Source organism: Protopterus annectens, chromosome 3.part1 (genome assembly GCF_019279795.1).
Source record: "Protopterus annectens isolate FY-2018-M chromosome 3.part1, PAN1.0, whole genome shotgun sequence".
NCBI classification, from domain to species: domain Eukaryota; kingdom Metazoa; phylum Chordata; order Ceratodontiformes; family Protopteridae; genus Protopterus; species Protopterus annectens.
This window is the reverse complement of record NC_056732.1, coordinates 1,090,077,904-1,090,100,539: the sequence shown is the minus strand read 5'-3', so window position 1 is coordinate 1,090,100,539 and position 22,636 is coordinate 1,090,077,904. Positions and strand designations below refer to the sequence as shown.

General features: G+C 42.7%; 1 protein-coding gene across 1 annotated transcript in view; it reads left to right on the top strand.

Annotated features, from left to right (window-relative positions):
- RDH10 (retinol dehydrogenase 10) overlaps positions 1–22,636 on the top strand; it is a 140,430-nt gene that overhangs the window by 88,463 nt on the left and 29,331 nt on the right. The window contains exon 5 of the mRNA XM_044067228.1: positions 13,691–13,822. Within this exon, the coding sequence (XP_043923163.1) occupies positions 13,691–13,822 (132 nt within the window). The remainder of the gene's footprint in view (positions 1–13,690; positions 13,823–22,636) is intronic.

The following is a 22,636-nucleotide window of genomic DNA, read 5'->3' as shown; positions in this document are numbered from 1 at the left end:
CTCTGAGGTTCATCATGATATATCTGCATATTTTTGTTTCATCTTTACAGACTGTGTACCATGTCTGTCAACATAATTGGTCTACTTCAGATCATTTTGCTTACCATAGATACTCTTGCATATTTTATGCAAATGTGTTGGTTGTGAAAGTTTTTTGTTCTCCTTTGAGTTCTGACTGAAAAGTGCTTTTCACATTAAGCTGATTTACCAGTTAACAGATGGTTAAATAAAAGTTTACCTACAAGTACGAGTACTACAACATTGCTGATGCAGAGAAAAATCTATTTGTGATGGTTTATAAAGCAGAATCATGAGAGTGAAATAAGGTATGGTGCAGGAAGCGGTTGGGTCTGATCACTGTCCTTTTTGATCCTTTCTGAAAAGGACTCCATTTCTAATGTTTAGTGGTAAGTGTTTATGAAGTCTTTACCACAAATGATTATCTTTTCTGTTGGATTATAGTTGTTGTACTTGCACTCCGCGAAAGCAACTTGATATGCAAGCTGCACACTTTTGTTTTGACTGGCAACATCTGTTACTCTTTACAAATTCAAGGGTTTCTAGTGTTGAGTCAGTTTGCAGTGTTCTTGGCAAGCTTCTGATCAGATAAGCATTTGTTTTATGCCTCACATTTATCTTGAAATACAAAGTTGTGTAGTATGTAGATGCTGCTACACTTAATATAAGCTTGTTAACATATGGTTTAACAGTCAAGGCAATATGCACTGTAAGGGGGGATTTCCATAAATTCTGATTCATAAATTCCATTTCATGCTTCCAGGATAGAGAGTTGCACAATGTCTGAAAGAGAAAGCACAGCTCTTCATGTCTTTGTTCAGGTCCACTGCAATAAGTGGAAATTATGGAGGTATAGCGTTCGTTGCTGTAAGCAGAAATGTTAACTTGCTCTCTTTGGAACAAATGTTCTGCCCCCAGTAAAAATATGGATTAGGAGTTTAGATTGGATATCTCTTCACACCGTGTAGAAGTAAAGATGTTCTTAGTGTTTCACTGTTGTAGTAGTCACACTTGGGTTATCATGCCAGGGGTTGCTCTGTTGGCCCGAATACCAGAGGCTTCGTATTTCTGCGTCTGTTGCTGTCTCTTCAGTACTGACGTCTGGTCGTCGGAGGTATAAAAACAGGCAGCTGATGCCATTACATCAGTCCAGTTTATCTGAGTGCCAGTCGGCTGCTACCTGAGTTTTTGTTTCTGAAATTGAATAATCTTTAAGTCTTCTAAAGCCAAGTACCCTGTTGGGGATCCTTTTTCCCATTGGGGATCCTTTTTTCTTGCTCCAACCAATGTCAGTAACAATTGTCTCACTTGTGGAAAGCAAATACCACACATTTCCATTCTTACTGTGTCACCTGTTTAGGCCCAGACCACAACGTACCTTGCTGTATGTATTGTGCTTTGTTCAATGCCCGAACTATTTTGTCGGGCCCATATTGCAGCTAAATACTTTTGTTCTTGATCTCCATATTCCAAAATGGCTTTGGTAAGCCATCAGACTACTGATCTTCCAAAAAAAGTAATGAAAAAGACCGAGACCACACAGGTCCAAAACTGCAGACGATGCTTCCGTTAAGCTAGTCGCCAGTTCACCGGTACTCAATGAGGTGTTTTCGCAGCCCCTGATGCCGGTTTTGATGGATTCACAGGCTGCTACTGAGACCTGTTCAGAGTACAGTATGCCATGAGACTACTACGGAACTTGTGTATGTCTACTTTGGATGGGTCAGGAGCCGCTGTGCAGGCACTGACTTCTGAGGAAGCTCTTTGTGCTACCAATATTTGACAAACAGACTTCATGTCTTCATTTCTTTCTAAATCTACCGAGTTTAAGGCCAAGAGTACGAGCTATGCCTAAAAAAACGATGACCCAGTCTCAAGTGCCTGCTTCCTTGCCACAATCTCAGATGTATAAAATGGTAGAAGACCTGATCATGCTGATTAGGGGAAGCCAGCCTACCCCTGCCAAAAGGAAAAGACTTGTCCTCAGCACCATCTGAGCAAGAGTCCAACTCTGAGGTTTTTGATTTATGAAGACATGCCCTTATCTGCCTATGAGGATTCAGATGCAGAGGAATCCATTCCTTCTGCCTCCACCCCCCCCCCCCCCCCCCAGAGGATTTTTCTTTTGGTGAAACTCTACATAAGCATTTCCATTGGGAATGCCAGAATTATCCTCTGTCCAAAAAGAGACTCTAGATTTTTTAGATCTACCACAGCACTCTCCTTGGCTATCCCTCCTGTTCTGGATGTTGTGGATGATATCTTTATGGACTCGCACAAATTTCTCTTCAAAAATCCTCCTCTGCTGTAATCTCCCAAGGACCTAAAGGAATAAAAAAACTACAGCTAAGAATTCCACCCCCTCAGACAGGGATTCCCGAGCTTTAGACAGATGGGGTAAAAAAAAGTATATACCTCTAACTCTCGCCATTAGAGCATTAAATTGTCAGTTCCACATGCTGAAATACCAGCAACATACTATGGAACTTATTAAGCAAAAATTATCTACCTTTCCTGACTGTGCAGAAAATAATTACAGGAGCTTATGCATTCTGCAAGCCAAGTCAGTAAGCATACCTGCAAAGGTTTGACTCCCAAGAAGCATCTTGCAGGGCAGCAGTCACAGATTCTGTACTTGGAAGCCATGCCTGGCTTAAGGAGCAGACCTTGCCAGACAATGTTGAATCAAAATTATTGGACGATCCTCCGAACAAGGACATCTGGCACCAAAGCAGATTAGGTTTTAAAGATGGAAGAAAAGGCGAAGTCTGTGCAGACAGCTGCAAGTGCAGCCTCCAAGATTTAGTAGGCATTGCCCCTCAACCATTGATCCTTTCCAGCACCCTCAACGACATCTGAAACTAGACCCAGGGGAAACAGACCCCCCCCCCCCCCCAGATAGTCTCAGGGTATGCTGAGATCTAAGCAATGAAGTACCTCCACTTCTAAAGCAGGGAGTGGTAAGCCACTCCCTTACGGAAAGAATTCACAATGACTCTTCACAAGCTGCCAATCCCAAAAGGGTTTCCAGATCGTCCTCCAAACCAGTGGGCAGAGGCACAAAAAGTTCAGTCCCTGCTCTCCATAAGGGCAATTCAGCCTGTTCCTGCAGAACAGATGCCAAGGTTTTTATTCCAGACTTTTCCTGGTACCCAGAAAAGAGGACACCTGGCGTCTAAAACACCTTCCTGCTGGTACTAAAATTCAAATGTTCACCCTATAGCAGCTTCTCCTGATGTCATCCAATGATGCCTGGTTAGCCACCCTAGACCTAAATGAGGCATATCTGCACATCCCAGTAAGGGGACTCCTGCAGGAAATATCTGTTTCAGGGCAGGATCTATGCATCATCAGTTTTCTGCACTTCCCTTTGGCTAGTCCACTGCTCCCAGTTTTCACAAAATGCCTGGCTCCAGCCATTGCCTATTGCAGACAGAGAAATATTCAAATTTACCCCTACTTGGATGAAAAACTGTTGCAGCACCTGACATTTGTAAAGGACCTTCTAACCTCCCTGGGGTACACACTATCAACAAAAAGAAATCCAAACTAGTCCCCAGTCAAATTGTATTCCAGGGAGCAAGCTTGGACACAGAATCCCAGATGCCATTCCTTACTCCAAAACAAGCCTGACAGGTTACTTCACTCAAAATGGCAACCAGAACCCAGCTATCTGCAAGGAAATTCCTGCAGGCTCTAGGGTTCATGGCTTCTGCACTCTACTAATTCCATATGCCAGACTGCATATGAGGAAACTTCAGTGCTATTTAAAGTCTTTGGTGCCAACATTCTCAGGACCGGGAAACTATCACATCTGATACTTTGTCTAAGGAAAGTATTCCTTTAGTGGGCAGCAGCTTGCAACCACAACAAGGGGCTTCCCTTTACACAACCCCGCACCACCCAGACCCTAACCACTGATGCATCAGATTATGCCTGGGGTAGACATCCGGATGGCAGGTGCATTTAGGGCCACTGGAGCCCAAATCAAATTAATCTACACATCAACCAAAAAGAGATGCTAGCTGTTCAGCATGCTCTGACAGCTTTCAGATCCCTACTCTTACCAGGGCCCTTACTAATCAAAACCAACAACCCTGCTTGTTTATGTACATCACTGTGGTGGAGTACCCACTCTGCATGCTAGCTATGACCCTGTGGAACACTGCCTCAACCATGCATATTAATCTGCAAGCTCCATTCCTGCCAGGCAACCAAAACTCTGGCAGACCACTTAAGCAGAAATCTAGACCCATACGAGTGGAAAACCACAACACCTTCAGTCTTGTGACCCAGAAATGGGGTACTCTGAAGGTGAACCTGTTTGCCTCCCCCATACAACCACCAGCTCAGCAAATTCTGCACCAGGGTACCTCACAGCAAGGCCTGGAAAGTGGATGCCCTATCCTTCCAGTGGGCAAACCTCTCAATCTATGCATTTCCCCCTCTACCTCCTTACAAGAATATTACTCAAGATGAGGGAGGAAAGACCAAGGGCAATCCTGATTGCCCCAGACTGGCCATGCCAACATTGGTACCCACTACTCTGCAGTCTCACCATTGCCTCCATGGGATCTACCCCAAATCCCTAGTCTCCTGACTCAACAGGAGGGACCGTTCTTGCATCCACAGTTGCAGACCCTGAACCTTGCAGCTTGGCTTATCCCTTTACTTCCCCTCCAGTGGCCAGCCTAAGCAAGCAGGTACTGGATGTCCTATGTGAGTCAGATGACCCAGTACAAGGAAATTCTATGCTGACGAGTGGAAAAGGTATTGTTCCTGGATGCACACCAAAGGAGCAGATGCAGCAAAACCCTCCTTGCCTCTCATCCTGGATTACCTAGCAGACCTACTGCAGAGGCCTCCTCCATTAAGATCTATGCCTCTTCCATCTCTGCTCATTACAGCACTGAGCCACCTCTCTCCTCACCCTGTCATCAAGCAGTTCCTGAGAGGGGCTAACGACTTAAGGCCACTAAGAGCCTCCACCCCAGCACTCTTTTTAGATGTGCACAGACAGCTCCGATCAGACTAAGCCCTGTAGGAAATCTGACCAGTTACTAGTCAGCTTTGCACCAGGGACAGAGGGCAAGGCCATATCAAAACTGTCTCCAAATGGATGGCACACTGTATCCATTTCTGTTACAAACACCATGGGAAACCACCACTTCATGGAGTCTGAATGCATTCCACTAGGGCAACTTCAACCTCTACAACCTTTCTCAGAGGAGTCCCTACCAGGGACATTCTGGAAGCTGCTACTTGGAGTTCTGTTCATACCTTCACCAAGCATTACTACCTGCCTATCATTTCCAAATCCAGGACTGGGTTTGCAACAGCAGTCCTGCAGGGCATACTAGCCAGTCCCAACTCCTTGACTGCCTCCACCTATTCAGCTTTGGGAATCAACCCAAGTGTGACTGCAACAGTGAAACGCGAAGAACATAGTACATTTGTGTACACTTACCATAAGTGTAGATGTTTGAGTGTATTCCCTGTTGCAGTCCTGGTTTCCCACTCTCCAGCCCCCTTGTCTCGGTCTCTACCCCTGTCTCATTACAGGGCTATTGGTAATTACATTTTACTTGTGGTGGTTTTCCACCATAACTTGGCTCCCTATTTGGCGGCTCCTGACATTTGGGGCAAGAAACTGATGTAATGGTGTCGGCTACCTGTTTTTATACCTCTGACAACCTGACGTCAGTACTGAAGCGACAGCAACTGACGTAGAAATACTAAGATTCTGGTATTCGGGCCAACTGAGGGTTACCCCTACCCCTGGTGGGATAACCAAAGTGTGACTGCAACAGTGAATACACTCTAACATCTACATTTATGGTAAGTGTACACCACTGTACTTTCATTTCTGTGAAGAATAATGCATAAACCTTGTACAGGGCATTAGAAAATGTGGGTTGAAATAGTAAACCACTTTGTATCTCACAGGGCCACTTCTGTTTTGCCTACCTTTTTATTGTCCGTCCTTTTGCCTCTCAGTTCATTTTCTAACTGGATGCTATCCCTACTGTTGGGGCAAGACTTAAAGGGTGTGGGTCCACAAAGCGGAGAATGTCCTTGTCCAAAAATTCAGGGTAATATGTTCATGTTTGAGACTTGACTTGATGGAAGGGGAACATGATCATATGGACATAAACCTGTAGCATCCAGGTTTGTTTTTATTACTGTAATTCCTACCTACTTGTTTTGCAGTGTACAGTTGACTGTGCCAGTAAGCCAGAAAGTGTAACAAGGTGTCACTGGTCCCCACTATTTCTCAGGATGTCCACCAACCAACCAGTCCTAAAGTGTGTGTATGGGTGAGAAACCCAACCCTAACTGAGACTAAAACTGAGCAGACTAAAACTGGGCATTTATATCTAAAGTGCCCCCCCCCCCCCGTACTAGTGCAGTGCTCTCTTGTTGCTGGTAGACACTGTTTTCTGGAAAAAATGCAGTTCTGCTGCCATATTCACTATGATGCCAAGTAAATGAGCTGGTCATGATCCTTTGGCCATTTCAAGATGTTTTGCTGAGTGCCCGTACAGTTGGGTACCTTTAGTGTCACACTTGACTATTGTGGTTGTGGTACAGCTTCACAAAGGACTGCTTTCTTGCTGTGCTGTTCTGCTCTGAATACATCCCAGTAATTAGCAGTGGCTTTCTAACTGCTTTTTTACAAAAAAATGTTTTTTGCTCTGTCAGCCCCCCTGTAACTTTACACAGATTCTTCATTATTACGGTTCCAGCTGACCTGTCAGTTATAATTCTGTATTAATTTCTGGTTCTTGCATTTTACCTCCCCTTCAGATCTCATTTCCTTATGTTCTAAGGTGGCCAACTGCTGTCCCTCACCCCCCACAGGCATCCAGGTTGCCCCTTCTGTGATGGGCCATCACCAAGCCACTGTACAATGATTCAACGCAAAACAAGTTATGCCTGTAATGGTGTAGTGACATACAGATCCGTAATTTTGTTTTGTAACTTCCTGTTTTAAACTTTCAAATGACTCCTTACCCTTCCTCCATTTAAAAGTTGTACTAATATAGATAATTGCACAGCCTTCTACTCTGTCCCCACATCTGCCTGCTCATATGTGATACTGTCATTTACTAACAGTATTGTAACCATATTTACAGAGGTCCACTTGCCACTCCATGCCTTAATTTAAACCACCAAAGCTCAGTAACTCTCTCATTTCATTTGTAGAAGTATAATCTGCCTTGTACCACTGGAGTAAGTATTTGATGCTTTGAGGTTTGGATCATTAACAGAAGTTGGCAGTCATTCACAGCAAAAAGCCCTTTACTGATCTGTCTTGAAATATAGTAAATGGGATAGCTGTACACAATCTAGCTACAACAAAATTCTGTACAGGCATTAACACTTTTTTTTTTTTGTAATATACCCTTGACAGGCTCAAAACCTGACCATTATTGAGCATCACAGCTCATTTGAAGATGTGTATTTCATCTTTAAGTACTGGAGTAAGCTACTTGATTCTGTATCAACAAAGCTAACAACCCATTTACAGAAAACAGCTCATCAAATCTACCTTTTAAACCTTGCACAAACCTGTCATCACTACAGAAATACAATTGCACATTCTACAACTTACCCACTTGGACCTAGAGGTACAGGAATGCAAATTACATTCCAGGTTGGGCTGTACTTGGTGACAGCCTTTTGGTTCCACAACCTTATCAGATCCAAAATTGCCACAGCACTTTGTAGTAGGTCACTAGCAGATGTGCTTGGTCTTACTTCATTGATCTTTTTGGTGGTTTGTGTTTGGGTCGGTAACTGAAGTGAGCAACCTAAACCATTAACTGCAATTAGCCCATTTCCAGTGTACCTTGAAAAGACACCTTAACACCAGAAGGCCTAGATCAAAAATAAACTGCTCCATCTCAACAAACAGTCTTGCATTTTGCTTTGCATTTTATTATGGGCAAGCAAGATGCAGCATTTTAAAATGACTGCAAAAAGCACCATTTGACATTTAATATCTGACATGAAGGGTGTTTAATAGTATACTGTTTAATAAGAATTGATGGGGGTGCCAGAGCCAATCCTGGCAGCCAGTGAGTATAAGGTATTGAAACCAGTTTTGAAAATGGCACTGTCCTATTGCATAATGTGCACACTTGCCCCTACATTAGCAACTACTATCTTTACAAGAAACTAAGTTAGTATTGCTGAAGTCTTTGAAAGTCAACATTTGCCTAAATCATTACCTGTCACGCCCAATAATTTTTACAGAGCGATGTTATAAATGTACTTTACCATTCTTGTCTCATTGAGGCATATATCTGTACAGTAGTAGTGAGAAAAGCGAGCACCCAACAGGAGCAGAAAATATTTAAAAATTAAATTAAGATCATGAAAGTGAGGAGGAGGTGCTTCAATGTAAAGAGGGCTGAGCATGGGGAAGTAGTGGACAGAACAGAATGTCGTCCAGCATTTGTAAAGTATTCTCAACATTTTCAGCTAAGCCTTCTCCCAGCACTAAAATACAGTAACTGGAACATTACCATAATGTTGGTGTTAATCCAGTTATCTTTTTTGTATCTCAAAATCGAATGCATTTACTGACTAATGTATAGTTTCAATCCTAAAGCATTTATGTCTGGACAAAGCTATTGCAAGAGTCTTTGTCCTATGTGGAATATCTTTTTGCACTAATTTTATTTGCAGGCTCACTTCATTGAAACTTTGCAAGTATTTTCTCCTTCTCTTCCCTCCTATGTAGTATTCTTTATTTTCTATATTCAATCATGCCATCAGGAGGCAGGAAATCTCCCATCTAAATCATGCCCATTGCTATAGATGCTTCCCACAGCCCATTTTCGATGGAGGCAGAGATTTTCATTCATAGGCAAGTACTAGATAATCAGTCTGTACAGTTACAAGCTGAAACCTGTATAGGATGGAAAATAAAACTGTGGATACTGAGTGAGCAACTAATTGTTAAAAAGGTATAAATGAGAAAGTAATTAATTGAAAATTTAATTAAGGGTATTTGTAGTATGACCTTGTACTGCTCACTAATCAGGTAAGTTAAGAATGGAGAGTCTTTGATTAAACATGTGTAAGGGATCAGCCAGTAAACCTAATGGCACAACTAAGATGGGGTGAGGTAGATAAAATCCTACGTATTTACAGGGCAGCATGTTCTTGCAGTGCTCAAGAAAATATTTTAGCTCCTTCTAAAACTCTTAAGCAGTTAACCAATTAGCAAACTGTTTTTTTCTTTTCTGAGGCCTTTCTGCTCTTACCTAGAACTTTTAAAACCCCCAAGAAAAAAGTATTTAAATGAAAATTCTGCAATAAAGCAGGTGTAAAATTAAAGAAATCTGTGTAAGTATACAAACCAGAAAACTAACACTTTTTTATTGATTGGCTCAGTTTACTTCAATGCAGTTGCTATAGATCTGTTTGGCCAAGATTTTTCACTCTTCTCCTATTCATCATAAGAATTCCATTTTCTTTCCTTGTTGAATATTTTCTTTCTAACTACATTTGTCCTATGCATTCAAAATTGTAAGCATCACTCGCAAAGGGGTCTTGTTAGCTGTCTTTTGTGCTGATGATATCTTGCTGTGCATTTAAGTATTTTTTGTAAGCTTTTGTTTTTGCTCTCTAAAATTGCTTGTTTACCACCTCTTATTTGGTAAGACTACTACTTCACTTAGTTGTGTAATCCATTCCTTGTTTTTTCCTTCTTGGATGTTAGTCTGCATGTTTGTACTTTATAGTTGCCATCAAGTTCCTTCCTTGCAGATTCTGCATGACCTTCGTGTGATTTATTTTTGTTGCAACTCAAACCCCTTTTGCATGCAAAAAGATATTTAGATTGATTTTTGAGATTTCCCATAGTTGTCAGTGCTGTGCATGTGAGTATCTTTGTGTTCTTGTGATGACTGGCATCCTGTTCCTCACTGGTTTCTGTCTTATACCCATTGATTGCTAGGGTGGCCTTCAGCTCCCTCAAATTTCTGAGTTGGATAAAATGAGTTTTTAAGAGTGGATGTTTTAGGCCATCTTTTGTCTTCCAAGCCTCTGTTCATCCTGTTTGCAGCTCTTTTTTTTTTTTTTTTTTTTTTATGTAGCAATACTTTTTTCCTCAACTCAAAGGTACACGACATTTCTTACATTGAAAGACTTTGTGCATCTGCAGTGGTAATCCATTCTTTCATTTGAGTCTACTCTACCATGGCCCTCGCTTGCCTGCTACATTAGCAATGTTTTATGACACTGAGTGCCAAAGACCAAACCAGTGCTTGTCAGCATGCCTCAGCCTAAGCTGGGCAGAGCCTGTGGTCTCTCCACTTCCCCAGCTTCAACTAACTGGTGGAAATGGCCAAAGTTGTGCTGTGATTGCTTTCTGTTGAACCTAGGGAATGTACATTTTTTTCAAGACTTAAATGATCTGTTGCTTCCAAGCTGCCTAGCTACATATTCTTCTGTAGCATCTCCAGTTCACTTTCAACCTCCTCTCACAGTTGTAGTTTACAGTCCATTAAGAAATCCACCCTGAAGCCAACTTGGGACCTAGTTTTCCTGGGCTGCAGACTGGATACAAAAAAAAAAAAAAAAAGATGCAGGCGGTACGTATTTCAGGAAAAGAGCAAAGCCTTACTGACCTTCACAGCTTTGCCTCCTGCAGCCAGTGCTGAGCCATGGAGAATACTGATTGGACTGCATATGAGGAAAATCCAGTGGTACCTGAAACCATTGTGGTCCCAACATACTCTCCCTCCCAACACACTCACCCTCTAGACACAGATTCCTCTATTCCCTTGCCCCAGAAGGGAACTCTCTCTAGTGGAAGGGCCAGATGTCACTCCATCCAGGTATTCCCTTCACTCAGATCCAGTTTGGGCAATGTATACAGATTGCGCAGACAAGGCATGGTGGGGGGAGGGGGACCTGAAATGGGCACCCATCGACTATATAGGGCAAGTTTCAACCAAAACTATTAAAGGAGCACATCAACTTGAAAGAGATTAACACCCTCAACCAAGCTCTTCAAGTTTTCTCGTGTCCAAGTCCCCTAAGTGTTCATGGACAACACAGGTGTCTTGGTACATAAACTAGGGAGAACCAGATCATACCTGCTGTGCAGATTGGCACAGAGAGCCTGGTACCTTGTTATCCAGAAACATTTTCCTCACTTGCATCTTGTTACAAGACAATGTGTTGGCTAATGCATTAAGCAGGACCTTGGTGGGCCCTCATGAATGGACTCCAAACAAGTATGTTTTTTGGACATCATTCAGTGTTGGGGCACACCTTAGACCGGTTTACCTTCAGAGAACAAACCACTCCACGACTTCTCTACCAGGGGCCCTTGCCAGTCAGCCTGAAGGATGGATGCATTCTTTTCAGTGGACAGGGAAATTCCTCTATGCCTTCCCTGTAGCATGCTTTGTTCAAAGAGTTCTTCTAAAGGCCCAAAATAAAATAAAATCTTTTGATGGTGACCCTGTTTTGGCAAAGACATTTGTTTCCTATATATTTTTTTTCCATCTAGCCAGGGGCATGTTACAGCCTACCACTCCAAGTGGTTCTCACACACAAAAGAAAGGGTTTCTCCTACACCCCCAATCGGTCATCCCTAAACCTAACCCTGTGAATGATTGGGTTCAAATTCCTTATAGGCACTGTTTATCAGAGGATGTGATTCAGATTTCTCCAAGAAGCCAGGAGACCCACCACCTAGAAAATCCTACATAAGAGATTTTCAGTTTGGTGCTATAGGAATGGACAGGACCCTAAGAGGTCAGAGGTACCTTCGTATTGTGTGAGCTCATGCATGCAGGTCTGGCCTAGTCTTCTGTAAAAGCCCGCCTGTCTGCCTGTTTACCTCTAGTTAAAGCTAGACATTAGGTCAAGCTATGCCTTAAAGGGGTTCTCCATCGTAGAACACCAAGGAAGCCTAAAACCCATCCTTGTCACCTTGCATTTGTGCTGGAAAACCTTATCTTGCCTCCTTTTGAACCATCAGAATCATCAAATCAACTTTTGCATGTAGAAAAATGTATTCTTCTGGCTCACTTCAGCTAGGAAAAAGCTTCAGACACTAATGGCTATTTCCTCTTGCTTTCAACAAGGAGAGGGTGACCCTGTGGGGGGGGGGGGTAACCCTTCACTTATGATCAAAGTAGTGAATAAGCTCTCTTAATCGGGTCTTAAACCTTCCAATGTTCTTTCCCAATCCACAGAATTGAGTAGAAAGGCTTCTACAATCCTGACCATCAGACAGCCAAGATTCTAGCTGGGCAAAACCAAACCCATTTTAAAGTTTGAACAATTTTCTCTTTCATGGACTCTTATCTAAGCAAACCATTGCAAGCTGGATTTCTAAGGCTATCTCCTTGTTCTCTGCTTGGCAAATCCTTGCCCTCAAGCTCATTCTGTCAGGACAGTGTTACCTTCTGGGGTATTTTTACAAAGGGGTGGATACCAGAGCCACACTGCAAGTGGCCACCTGGTTTTCTGTACAGATTTACTAAACCCTACAAGATGCTGCCTTTTCAAGATCTAGAGCTGCTCTTGCTAGCCCAGTCCTACTCTACCTTTTTTTAGCCAACCACGTTTGCAAAGAATAATGCAACAGTGATTTAATTCAGGATATGGTACAGTTGTGTAATAACTTAACAGTAGATGTCCTAATCCCCGGATACAGTATTGCTTCCCACCCTTTCCTCTCTAGCTGTTTCAAATTCTTGTTGGCTCTCCCTCCTTTCCTACTCTATTGAAAATATCCTAGAATAAGGAGTCTTCATCGCATCATGCTTCACCTCTCCTAACTGACCCTTTCTCTGATTTAGAGAGTGAGGATTTATGCTTGTACTTCTGCCTATATCCCCACACTTTCAAGCTGAAGTCACATATTGGATGTACGGCTGTGGGATGGTAAAGCTTTAGCATCCTGGCTGGACCTCGGCAGTGATATTCCATTTAAGCAAACTAACCATCAATAGGACAATGTATGGTTATGCCAAGTTCTTGCACAACTGTACTTTCCTCCATCCACTTGACATCTATCTCATTGTTACTGTCTTGTCCACCTTGCACTGCATTTTTTAGGTATTTCCTTGCTTCTGGATTATTGTACACTTTAGGTAAACTACAGCAGTCTTATCTGCATGATAGAGCATTTTAAATTGGATTTTTTTAACTAGCTACTTTATAGAATGTAATGAAATGCCATTTTTCTGCCTCCTGTTAAGAATAGGCCTTTGCAGTGTATACCCTACCTTCTACATATTTTCATAATAAATGCAGATTTTTTTATTTTTAGGGCAAATGTACTGATTCTTAATATTTTTCTGTTAAATGCAACTCTTGGAGCTTTTTTTCTCACTGGGACTCCACTGAAAAGGGACTGCATAGCTCAGCTGGGTTATTCCAATTAATGAACTGGAATAAGTGCATTGCATTCTAAAACTAAATTTCAAAATTTTTTACAGAGTCTTTATTGGCCCATTCAAATTAAAATCTTTCTCTTGTGTAAATCCTGAGGAAGAGTGCCTTGCTGTTGCTGCTGTTTTCTTGCAAGTAGATTTTAATAATTTATATCAAGTTAATAGAGCAGTAAATGTTTTTAAGACTTTAATTCCTAAAGGAAAACCAGTATTTAACTCATTTTTCTGTCTTTATCACCCAGGAAAGAAATTGAACCTTTTCTGCCACCTCTGAAGGCAGACTACTGTGTGAAGCAAGCAATGAGTGCTATACTCACTAATCAGCCCATGGTCTGTACTCCGCGTTTGATGTATATAGTGACGTTAATGAAAAGGTAATTATCTCTTGCTAAATGCTCTTTTGTATATGCAGCTCTGAGTTGCAAGAATGCATGTTTAGTATTACAATTGTAGACTCGTATCACACTAAGATGGTTTGCATTTAAATTTTACTGATGGAATCTCTAATACTACACCCCAAACTGTCATCCCAATAACTGAGCCAGGGTGGTGGTGCCAGAAGTGGGTGAATATCCTAGCTTCACCCAATATCATCATGTGGAACGTTGTTCCTTTTTCTGTGTGACTGTCTTTTTATAGTCTTTTTTATAGTCTTGCTATGTGGCCAAGGCTCTTGCCACCCCTCTAGTGCCTTTTTAGGCGGTGTCCCAAAGAACAATTTACCACTACAGCTACAAACAAATGCAATCTGAGGGTCATGCTGCTCAACGCTAGTCTAAGTCTCAAAATGCACTCACTCTAAGCACTCCTTAAAATGGAGAACATCAACATTGGTGTTGTAAGGGAGACCTGTTTCAAGGCAGCAGAAAGCACCCCTGCACTACCAGGCTGTAACTCCTTGCACACCTTTTTGCCCCAGAACTTGGACCGAAGCTCCAAAGGCAGTGGTGTTTCCATATACGTAAAGGCTGCACACACTTCCAGACTAGTAGCCCAACATAACTAATCAGCGACACTTCAGGCGCAGCTAACATCAGGTAAGACAGCAATTTCAGGTCATAGCCTGTTATAGGTCCCCAGCCATGTCCCAAGACTTGCATTCCACATTCCTAAGCACCCTGAAGAATATTAGGGTTCAACCTAACTCATACTGAACGACTTCAACTACCCCTCCATTAACTGGGAAAACTACTCGTGTATCAGTACACTTAGAGGTCTTTGTGCCCAAACTGTCACTGATAACCAAAGGGAAGGCACAAGAAATCAGCAAGTAAAAAGTTTAATGACACTCTACATGTAAAATCACCGCACAAGCAGAACCAAACAGAAAATAACGCTGCCACAATTTCCAAACACGTTTTCGTCCGTATTCACTTCACTTTAATAATAAAATTGAATAGAGTAGGGAATTCTATTGGCTGATTTAAATAAGCTGATTATATTTATATATATATATATATATATATATATATATATATATATATATATATATATATAATTATATATGTGTATATGTATACATTTAGAACAGTTAACCATTTCTGAAGAAGTGAATACTGATGAAGACTGTTTGGAAATTGTGGCAGCGTTATTTTCTGTTTGGTTCTGCTTGTGCGGTGATTTTACGTGTGGAGTGTCATTAAACTTTCACTTGCTGATTTCTTGTGCCTTTCCTTTGGTTACCAATACACTTTCCCAACGTTTCCTGGAATTCATTAATTCCAATGCCCTGGACCAGCTTGTTCTTGCCCCCCACTAGAGGTAGCCACATCCTAGACCTGGTCATTACTAACATGGGCAACCATTGCTAAGCTAACTTTGGTCTCCCAAAAACTGAGGTGGGTAACTTTACGGCACCCATGCAAATGGATATTAGTTGTATTACCACCAAATTGTACACCAGTGCACTGTATGAACACGTACACAAATGCATGGATCTCTCCATACCCAATAGAACCAAGACACTCCTCCAAAAAAGGAAGCCAATCTGGTGATGTTCTTAGTGTTTCACTGTTGCAGTCATTACATTTGGGTAATCCTGCCGGCAGGTTGCCCTCAGTCGGCCTCAATTCCAAAGTCTTGGGTCCTGTGTCGGCTGCTCTCACTCCTTCCCTTATGTCAGGTCGTCGGGGGTATAAAAAGCGGCTGATGCCATTTTCTCCAGTCTTTCTTGCCGCGCGGTGCCCGAAGCAGAAGCAGTTCGCAATTGCCGGTTGGCAGACTCCTGAGATTTTTGCGTTCGAATTTCAGATCCAAAGTCTTCATTAAAGTGAAGTACCCTGTTGGGGAAACTTTTTTTTTTTTTTTTTCTTGCTCCAGACTGATGTCAGAAAAAGTAAATAATTGTATTTCTTGTGGAAAGCAAATACCTCATAAGGACTTTCACTCTTACTGTATTCCTTGCCTAGGCCCTGATCACAACATTTCTGGTTGTCCGTTTTGTGCTAGATTTAGCCAACACACTAAGCGTCTGTATGATTTTGCTTATTTTGGATGTCTGTTTAATTATACAGGAATGTCATCTGATAGCCATCTGACTACCGGAGTTGACAAACGCAAAGAAAGAGAAACAACCGAGGTCCAAAACCGACTATGCTTCTCCAAAGCCAGTCACCGGTTCTCAGTGAGTCACTTTTGCAGCCCCTGACGCCTGCTACTTTAGAGTCGCAGGCTGCTACAGACTCCCATGTGGAGTTGGCCATGCCACTGGAAACTCAAGGTATTGGCGCCTCTGATACTATTCCCTCTGATGGGTCTGGAGCCGCTGAACAGGCACCGGCTTCTGAGGGTGTTTTCAGACCTAAACATTTTTACATTAATCTGACTTCAGCTTCAAAAGCAAAGACTAAAGCACCTTCTAAAGCAAAGAAGCAAACTCGAGAGCCACATGGACAGAACTCTATGCCCAAAAAACAGATGCTCAAAATGGCCGAAGACTTTATTATCTTGATCAGGAGTTCCCATCCCCCTCCTGATAAGAGGCCTAGGCAAGAGACTGACTATGAATCTTCAGATCAGGTTTCTATTTCTTCTGATTCCTCTTCCAATTGGGAATATTCTCTTCCCCCCATGAGGATTCTGATGCTCAAGAATCTATTCCTTCAGCGTCTTCACCAGAGGACTATTCTTTTGGGGAAACCTTGCATACCATGAGGGAGCATTTCTACTGGGAGAGCCAAGATTTTTCAGAATCTGAAAAGAGGCTCAGGGATTTCCTTTTACTACCTCAACACTGGCCTCTAGCCATTCCACCTGTGTTAGACAGACATTGTAGATGTGTTTTCAGAGTCTAGTCTTACCCCTGACTCCTTACCTCCAGCTCCTGTTAAGCCTGACTGGTATTACAGGGTTCCTGACTCATAAATTCCTTTTTAAAAACCCTTCTGCAGACCCAGAAACTATTTCTCAGGGTCCCAAAGGAGTTGGGGCTTCAGCAAAAACCCTACCCCCTCTGACAGAGATTTGAGGGCACTGGATAGATGGGGGGAAAGGTTTACACACCTGCTACCTTGGCTATAATCAGTTTCATATGCTCAAATATCAGCAACATGTCATGGCATTGCTTAAACAGAAAATTTTCTGCACATTCAGAGTTTAAGGAAATGCAGGATTTATTGCATGCAGCTGAACAAGTTGGAAAGCATAATTTGCAATGTGGTTTTGATTCTTTGGAGGCCTCCTGCAGGGCTGCAGTTACAGGTTCTGTAATTAGGAGGCATGCTTGGTTAAAGGAACAAAATCTGCTTGATCATGTCCGTTAAATTATTAGATGCACATTTACAACATGATACTTTGTTTGGGGTTATGGCAGAAGAGGTGTTAAAGAAAATGGAGGACAAATCTAAGTCTATGAAAACTGTCAAAGATTTTTTTACAAGTACAGCCACCTAAGTTTAGTAAACACTGCCCTACTAAGAATTGGTCCTTTTCGGTGTCAGACCTCAAAGGGGAAGATCCAGACGCCCTAGAGGCAGATCCCAGGAACAAGGTTCATACAGGTCAAAGCAATGGGGTGCTTCTACCTCCAAAGTTGGAGAAGAAAAATCACAACCATACAGGAAACAGTCCCAATGACTTCCCCCTGCCTGCACCAAGCACTTGTCTCCTGGCAGCACCCTTAGGGGGAAAATTAGCACTTTTTTCTCAAAATTGGCACATTATAACCCAAGACAAGTGGGTTCTAAATAGTGTCACAAGGCTACAAGTTGCATTTTCATACCCTGCCAAAGGCAAACAGCTGGCCAGATCTGCCAAAAAAATCAATGGGCAAAGGCACAAAAAAGTCTCATCCCCCATGGACATGGGGGAGCCATTCAACAAGTACCAGAACAAGTGCAGGGACAAGGAATTTACTCAAGACTGTTCCTGGTATCCAGAAAGGACAAGGCCGCCATCTATTCTGAACACTTTCCTGGATATACCAAAATTCAGAATGTTGACTTTGCAGCAGCTTCTGCCCATGCTGGGCAAGAACGCTTGGTTTGTGACTTTAGACCTAAAAGAGGCATACCTGCATGTCCCAGTCAGACAATCATGCAGAAGATGCCTCCGATTCAAGGCTGGCTCAATGCATTACCAATTCTCTGCACTACCCTCTGGCTTCTCTACTGCACCTAGGGTCTTTACAAAGTGCCTGGCACCAGTAATTGCATTCTGCAGACAAAAGGCAATACAAATATATCCTTACTTGGACGATTGTCTAATTCAAGCAGAGAACAAGGACATTTTTCTACAGCATCTGGCGTTTGTGAAAACCCTTCTAACATGCCTAGGGTACACAGTCAACAAAAAGAAATCAAAACTAGTACCCTCTGAGATAATATTCCTGGGTGCAAGCTTAAATAAAACTGCCCAGATGGCTTATCTCACGCCAGACAAAGGCAACTGACTACCTATTTCAAAATGCTGGCATCAAAGGCCCAATTATCTGCAAGAAAAATTCTGTAGGCTTTGGGCTTCATGGCATCCTGCATCCTACTAATTCCATATGCAAGACTGCATATGAGGAAACTTCAGTTGTAAATAAGTGTTTGGACTCAACAAGGTCACAGCCTGGAAACAATGATTACTCTCATTCCCTGCCTGCAACAGGAGTTTCGCTGGTGGGCGAAGGCTTGTCACCAGAACAAGGGACAGCCATTCCCATTACCCCCCCAGTCTGGCAGACACTAACAACGGATGCATCAGATTATGCCTGTGGGGCCCACATGGCAGGAAGATGCATTCAGGGCACATAATCCTCAAACCAAATGCATCTACATATCAAACAAAAAAAGATGCTAGTTCAAAATGCCCTGACAGCCTTTAAGAACCTATTACATTCAGGACAACTGATGGACAACACCACGGTCATGTGGTATATAAACAAGCAGGGGGGCACACATTCTTACCCCCTTTGCAGACTAGCCATGGTTTTGTGGGACACAGCATTGACTTACCAAGTACATCTGCAAGCACAATTCCTGCCAGGAAAGGAAAATACTCTGGCAGGCGAACTAAGCAGAAACCTCATGGATCCCCACGAGTGGCAGCTGGATCCACAGGTCTTCAGCATAACAAGGAAATGGGGATACCCGGATATCTATTTGCCTCCCCTTACAACTACCAACTAAAAAGATTCTGCACAAGGACTTATCACAGACAAGCATGGAAAGTGGACGCCCTATCAGTATATGCCTTTCCTCCACTGCCTCTCCTCCCCAAGGTACTCCTAAAGGTCAGACAGGAGAATCCAAAGATTATACTGATTGCCTCAGACTGGCCCTGCCAGTACTGGTATCCAATCCCAAGGAACTTGTCTCAATGCCCAGCTTGGACCCTACCTCAGACATCCCATCTACTATCCCAGCAAAACAATCCGATCCTGCATAGCCAACTCGGGACTTTACATTATCCGCCATGCTGCCAGGTTTAATCACACAAAACACACCTCTGTAAAGCTGTGATGGATGTCCTTTTGGGAGCCAGAAGACCTAGTACCAGAAGATCTTGTGCTGGAAAATGGAAGAGATTCTGTGCTTGCAACCAGGCAGAACCGATACAGCTGTACCAAATATTCCTCAGATTTTGCAATACCTAACTGAGATGCTGAACCAAAGGCCTATCTTTTTCATCCATTAAAATTCATGCCTCTGCCATTTCAGCTCATTACAATACAGAGCCACCAATCTTTTCTCATCCTTTATTAAAGCAGTACTTCAGAGGAGCCAAAAATGTAAGGCCTCCAAGGAGATCACCAATACCTGCATGGGACCTCAACTATGTCTTGGAAAAACTCACCCTGCCTCCTTTTGAGCCAGCTGCTACTGTTGATATAAAGTTTTTATATTGGAAAACAGCTCTGCTCCTAGCAATAACTTCTACAAGACTAGTTTCAGAGCTACAGGCACTCATGGCTGTGGAACCTTTTATCATATTTTATCCAGACAGGGTTTCTCTGAGGACAAACCCTACATTTATGCCTAAGGTGGTGTCCAGTGTGGCTCTTAACCAAACTATTAATCTGCCAACTTTTTATCCAAACCCACAGAAGCAGGGGGAGAATTCTGCATTCACTGGATGTACGCAGACTGCTTAGATTCTACTTGGACAGCGCTAAAGTTTTCAGGAGGACACAACAATTAGTAGTGGCATATGCTGCAGGATCACAAGGAAAGGCCATCTCAAAGCAGACTGTTTCAAAGTGGATAGGCCACTGCATTCATTTCTGCTATTCTCACCATGGTAAGTCAGTACCTAAGGGCATTAGGCCACATTCAACCAGAGCTGCAGCCAGCCTTTCTCAGGGGTGTACCAACCAAAGACATTTTAGAGGATGCTACTTTGAGTTCAGTGCACACCTTTACAAAGCACTATCATCTGCCACTTTACTCTAAATCCAGGACAGGCTTTGCCACTGTAGTTCTGCAGGACCTCATAGCCACTCCTAATGCTGTTTAGCTCCAGCCTCCCAACCTTGGCTTTGGGACTCTCACTGTTGCAGTCATTACATTTGGGTAAACACAAAGAACATAGTACAGTTGTGTACACTTGCCATAAATGTAGATATTTGAGTGTATTCACTGTTGCAGTCCAGGTATTTATATATATATATATATATATATATATATATATATATATATATATATATATATATATATATATATATATATATATATATATATATATATATATATAAAGAAAATCTGACGAAAATGGTGCCTGCTGCTTCTTTTATACCCCCTGACTACCTGACTTCAGGGAAGGGGAGACATCAGCCGATGCAGGACCCAAGACTTTGGAATTCGGGCCAACTGAGGGCAACCTGCCAGCAGGATTACCCAAATGTAATGACTGCAACAGTTTTACTCCCCCTCCCCCATGGACTAATCACAATACCAGTAGATTGCCAGGCACCCAGTATTACTGCTACACAGGTTAAAACAGCACTGTCCAAGGCCAGAATGCAGCTTCTATGGGACCTGACAATATCCCTGGCTGTGTTCTACATGAACTACAGAGTGAACTGACAACCTCACCTGTGTGCCCTGTTGAATCACAGCCTCTTCTTAGGCTTTGTCCCTACCGAATGGTGCATTGCTATAGTCATCCCTCTCCAAGGGAGGAGTGACTACAGACCTTGGAAACTATCACCCCCATTAGCCTGACAAGTCTGAGCAAAGCTATGGAATGAATTATCATGGACCTAATAAACAAGGATCTAGGGTATCTCCAAACTCTAGATCCCACACAATTTGGTTTTGTGAAGGGTAGATTATGCCTGCTCAACTTGGTCGACTTTGAGTCTGTCACCAGAGCTGTGGATGAAGGCAAGGTGGGTTCATACAGCCTACCTTGATCTGGCCAAGGCCTTTGATACCATTCCTCTCTCAGGAATCCTAAAAAAAACCCCACTAAGCTAGGCATCAATCCCTCTATCACTAGGTGGGTTGCAAACTGGCTCACAGAAAACCGTGTCAAAGTAGGTGACTCTGTCAGACTGCCGACCAGTCATGAGTGGAGTCCCACAAGGCATGGTCCTGGGTCCCCTCCTGTTTGGTATCTACATAGTCCAGGCCGACACGAACGGATTCTGGCTGACAAAGTTCTCAGACGATTGCAAGTTGGGAGCCATTATTAACTCCCCAAGTGGTGATGACATCCTACAGAAAGTCCTCACTGAGACCAGCAGCTGATGTCAGAACAATGACCTTAAGCACAATGCCAAAAAAAGTCATCCCCTTTGGGAAAAACACAGTTACCATGAATTACCACATCAATGGTAGTCTGTTGAACACAGAAGGCATTATAAAAGATCTGGGAATGCAGGTTGACAACACCCTCTCTTGACCACATTGCCACTGTGTTGAGAGTCTGCCACATCTCCTTTCCAGGAAGAAAGAGGTCATTGTCTCCCTCTACTCTTCCCTCATTAGGCCAGTCAGAGTACAATGCCCCTTTACCACAATCAACAATGTATTGGAGGGACCAGTTCATAACCCAGAGACTGCCCATACTATGGAATAGACTTCCCATACATGTCAAACGGAGCACCTCCCTGGCACTTTTCAAGAGAAATCTTTATGAATGGATGGGAAATAGAAAATTCACCCCAGGGTTCACTCCAGTGGCTCTACTCGACAGAGGCACTGGGGACTAAGGTCTGGTGGTATGATGCCAGGGTAATCCTCTGGGCTAGACTTGTAAAGGCTCCAGGGCCATTAGCCTAGTACACACCTATGAGCCTATATGTACACCTGTTTACATACTCTGAAATTGCATAGTAAAATCATGTTAAGGTGCAACATTTCTATACTCCATATGGCATCTTGCTTCTCACTTTCCTCCTTTCTACAAAGTGTATAATCTTTAAAATCCTCCTTGCCACCACACTGTCATCTGCCCTCTGAAACACCCAACACTGATACCAGTGAAAACCCTTTCCTTTGCAAAAAAAAAAGTTTTTTGGATGTTGCAGTTTTTGATCACCTGGAAAATGGGCAGAATGATGCTTTTTAGCCGTGAGCTGAGACATAGTTGCACTTTGTCAAAAAATGTGCATTTGTCTTCTGCAGAGTTTTTATACAGAGTAAGGGACTACATTTTGCAACACTTTGGCAGGTGTCTAAGCTCATAAATTGAACCGTTAGGAGTTTGGTTAGGAGAGCTAGTATTTAAAATTTAAGGAACTAAGTAATATGTGAAGGAGC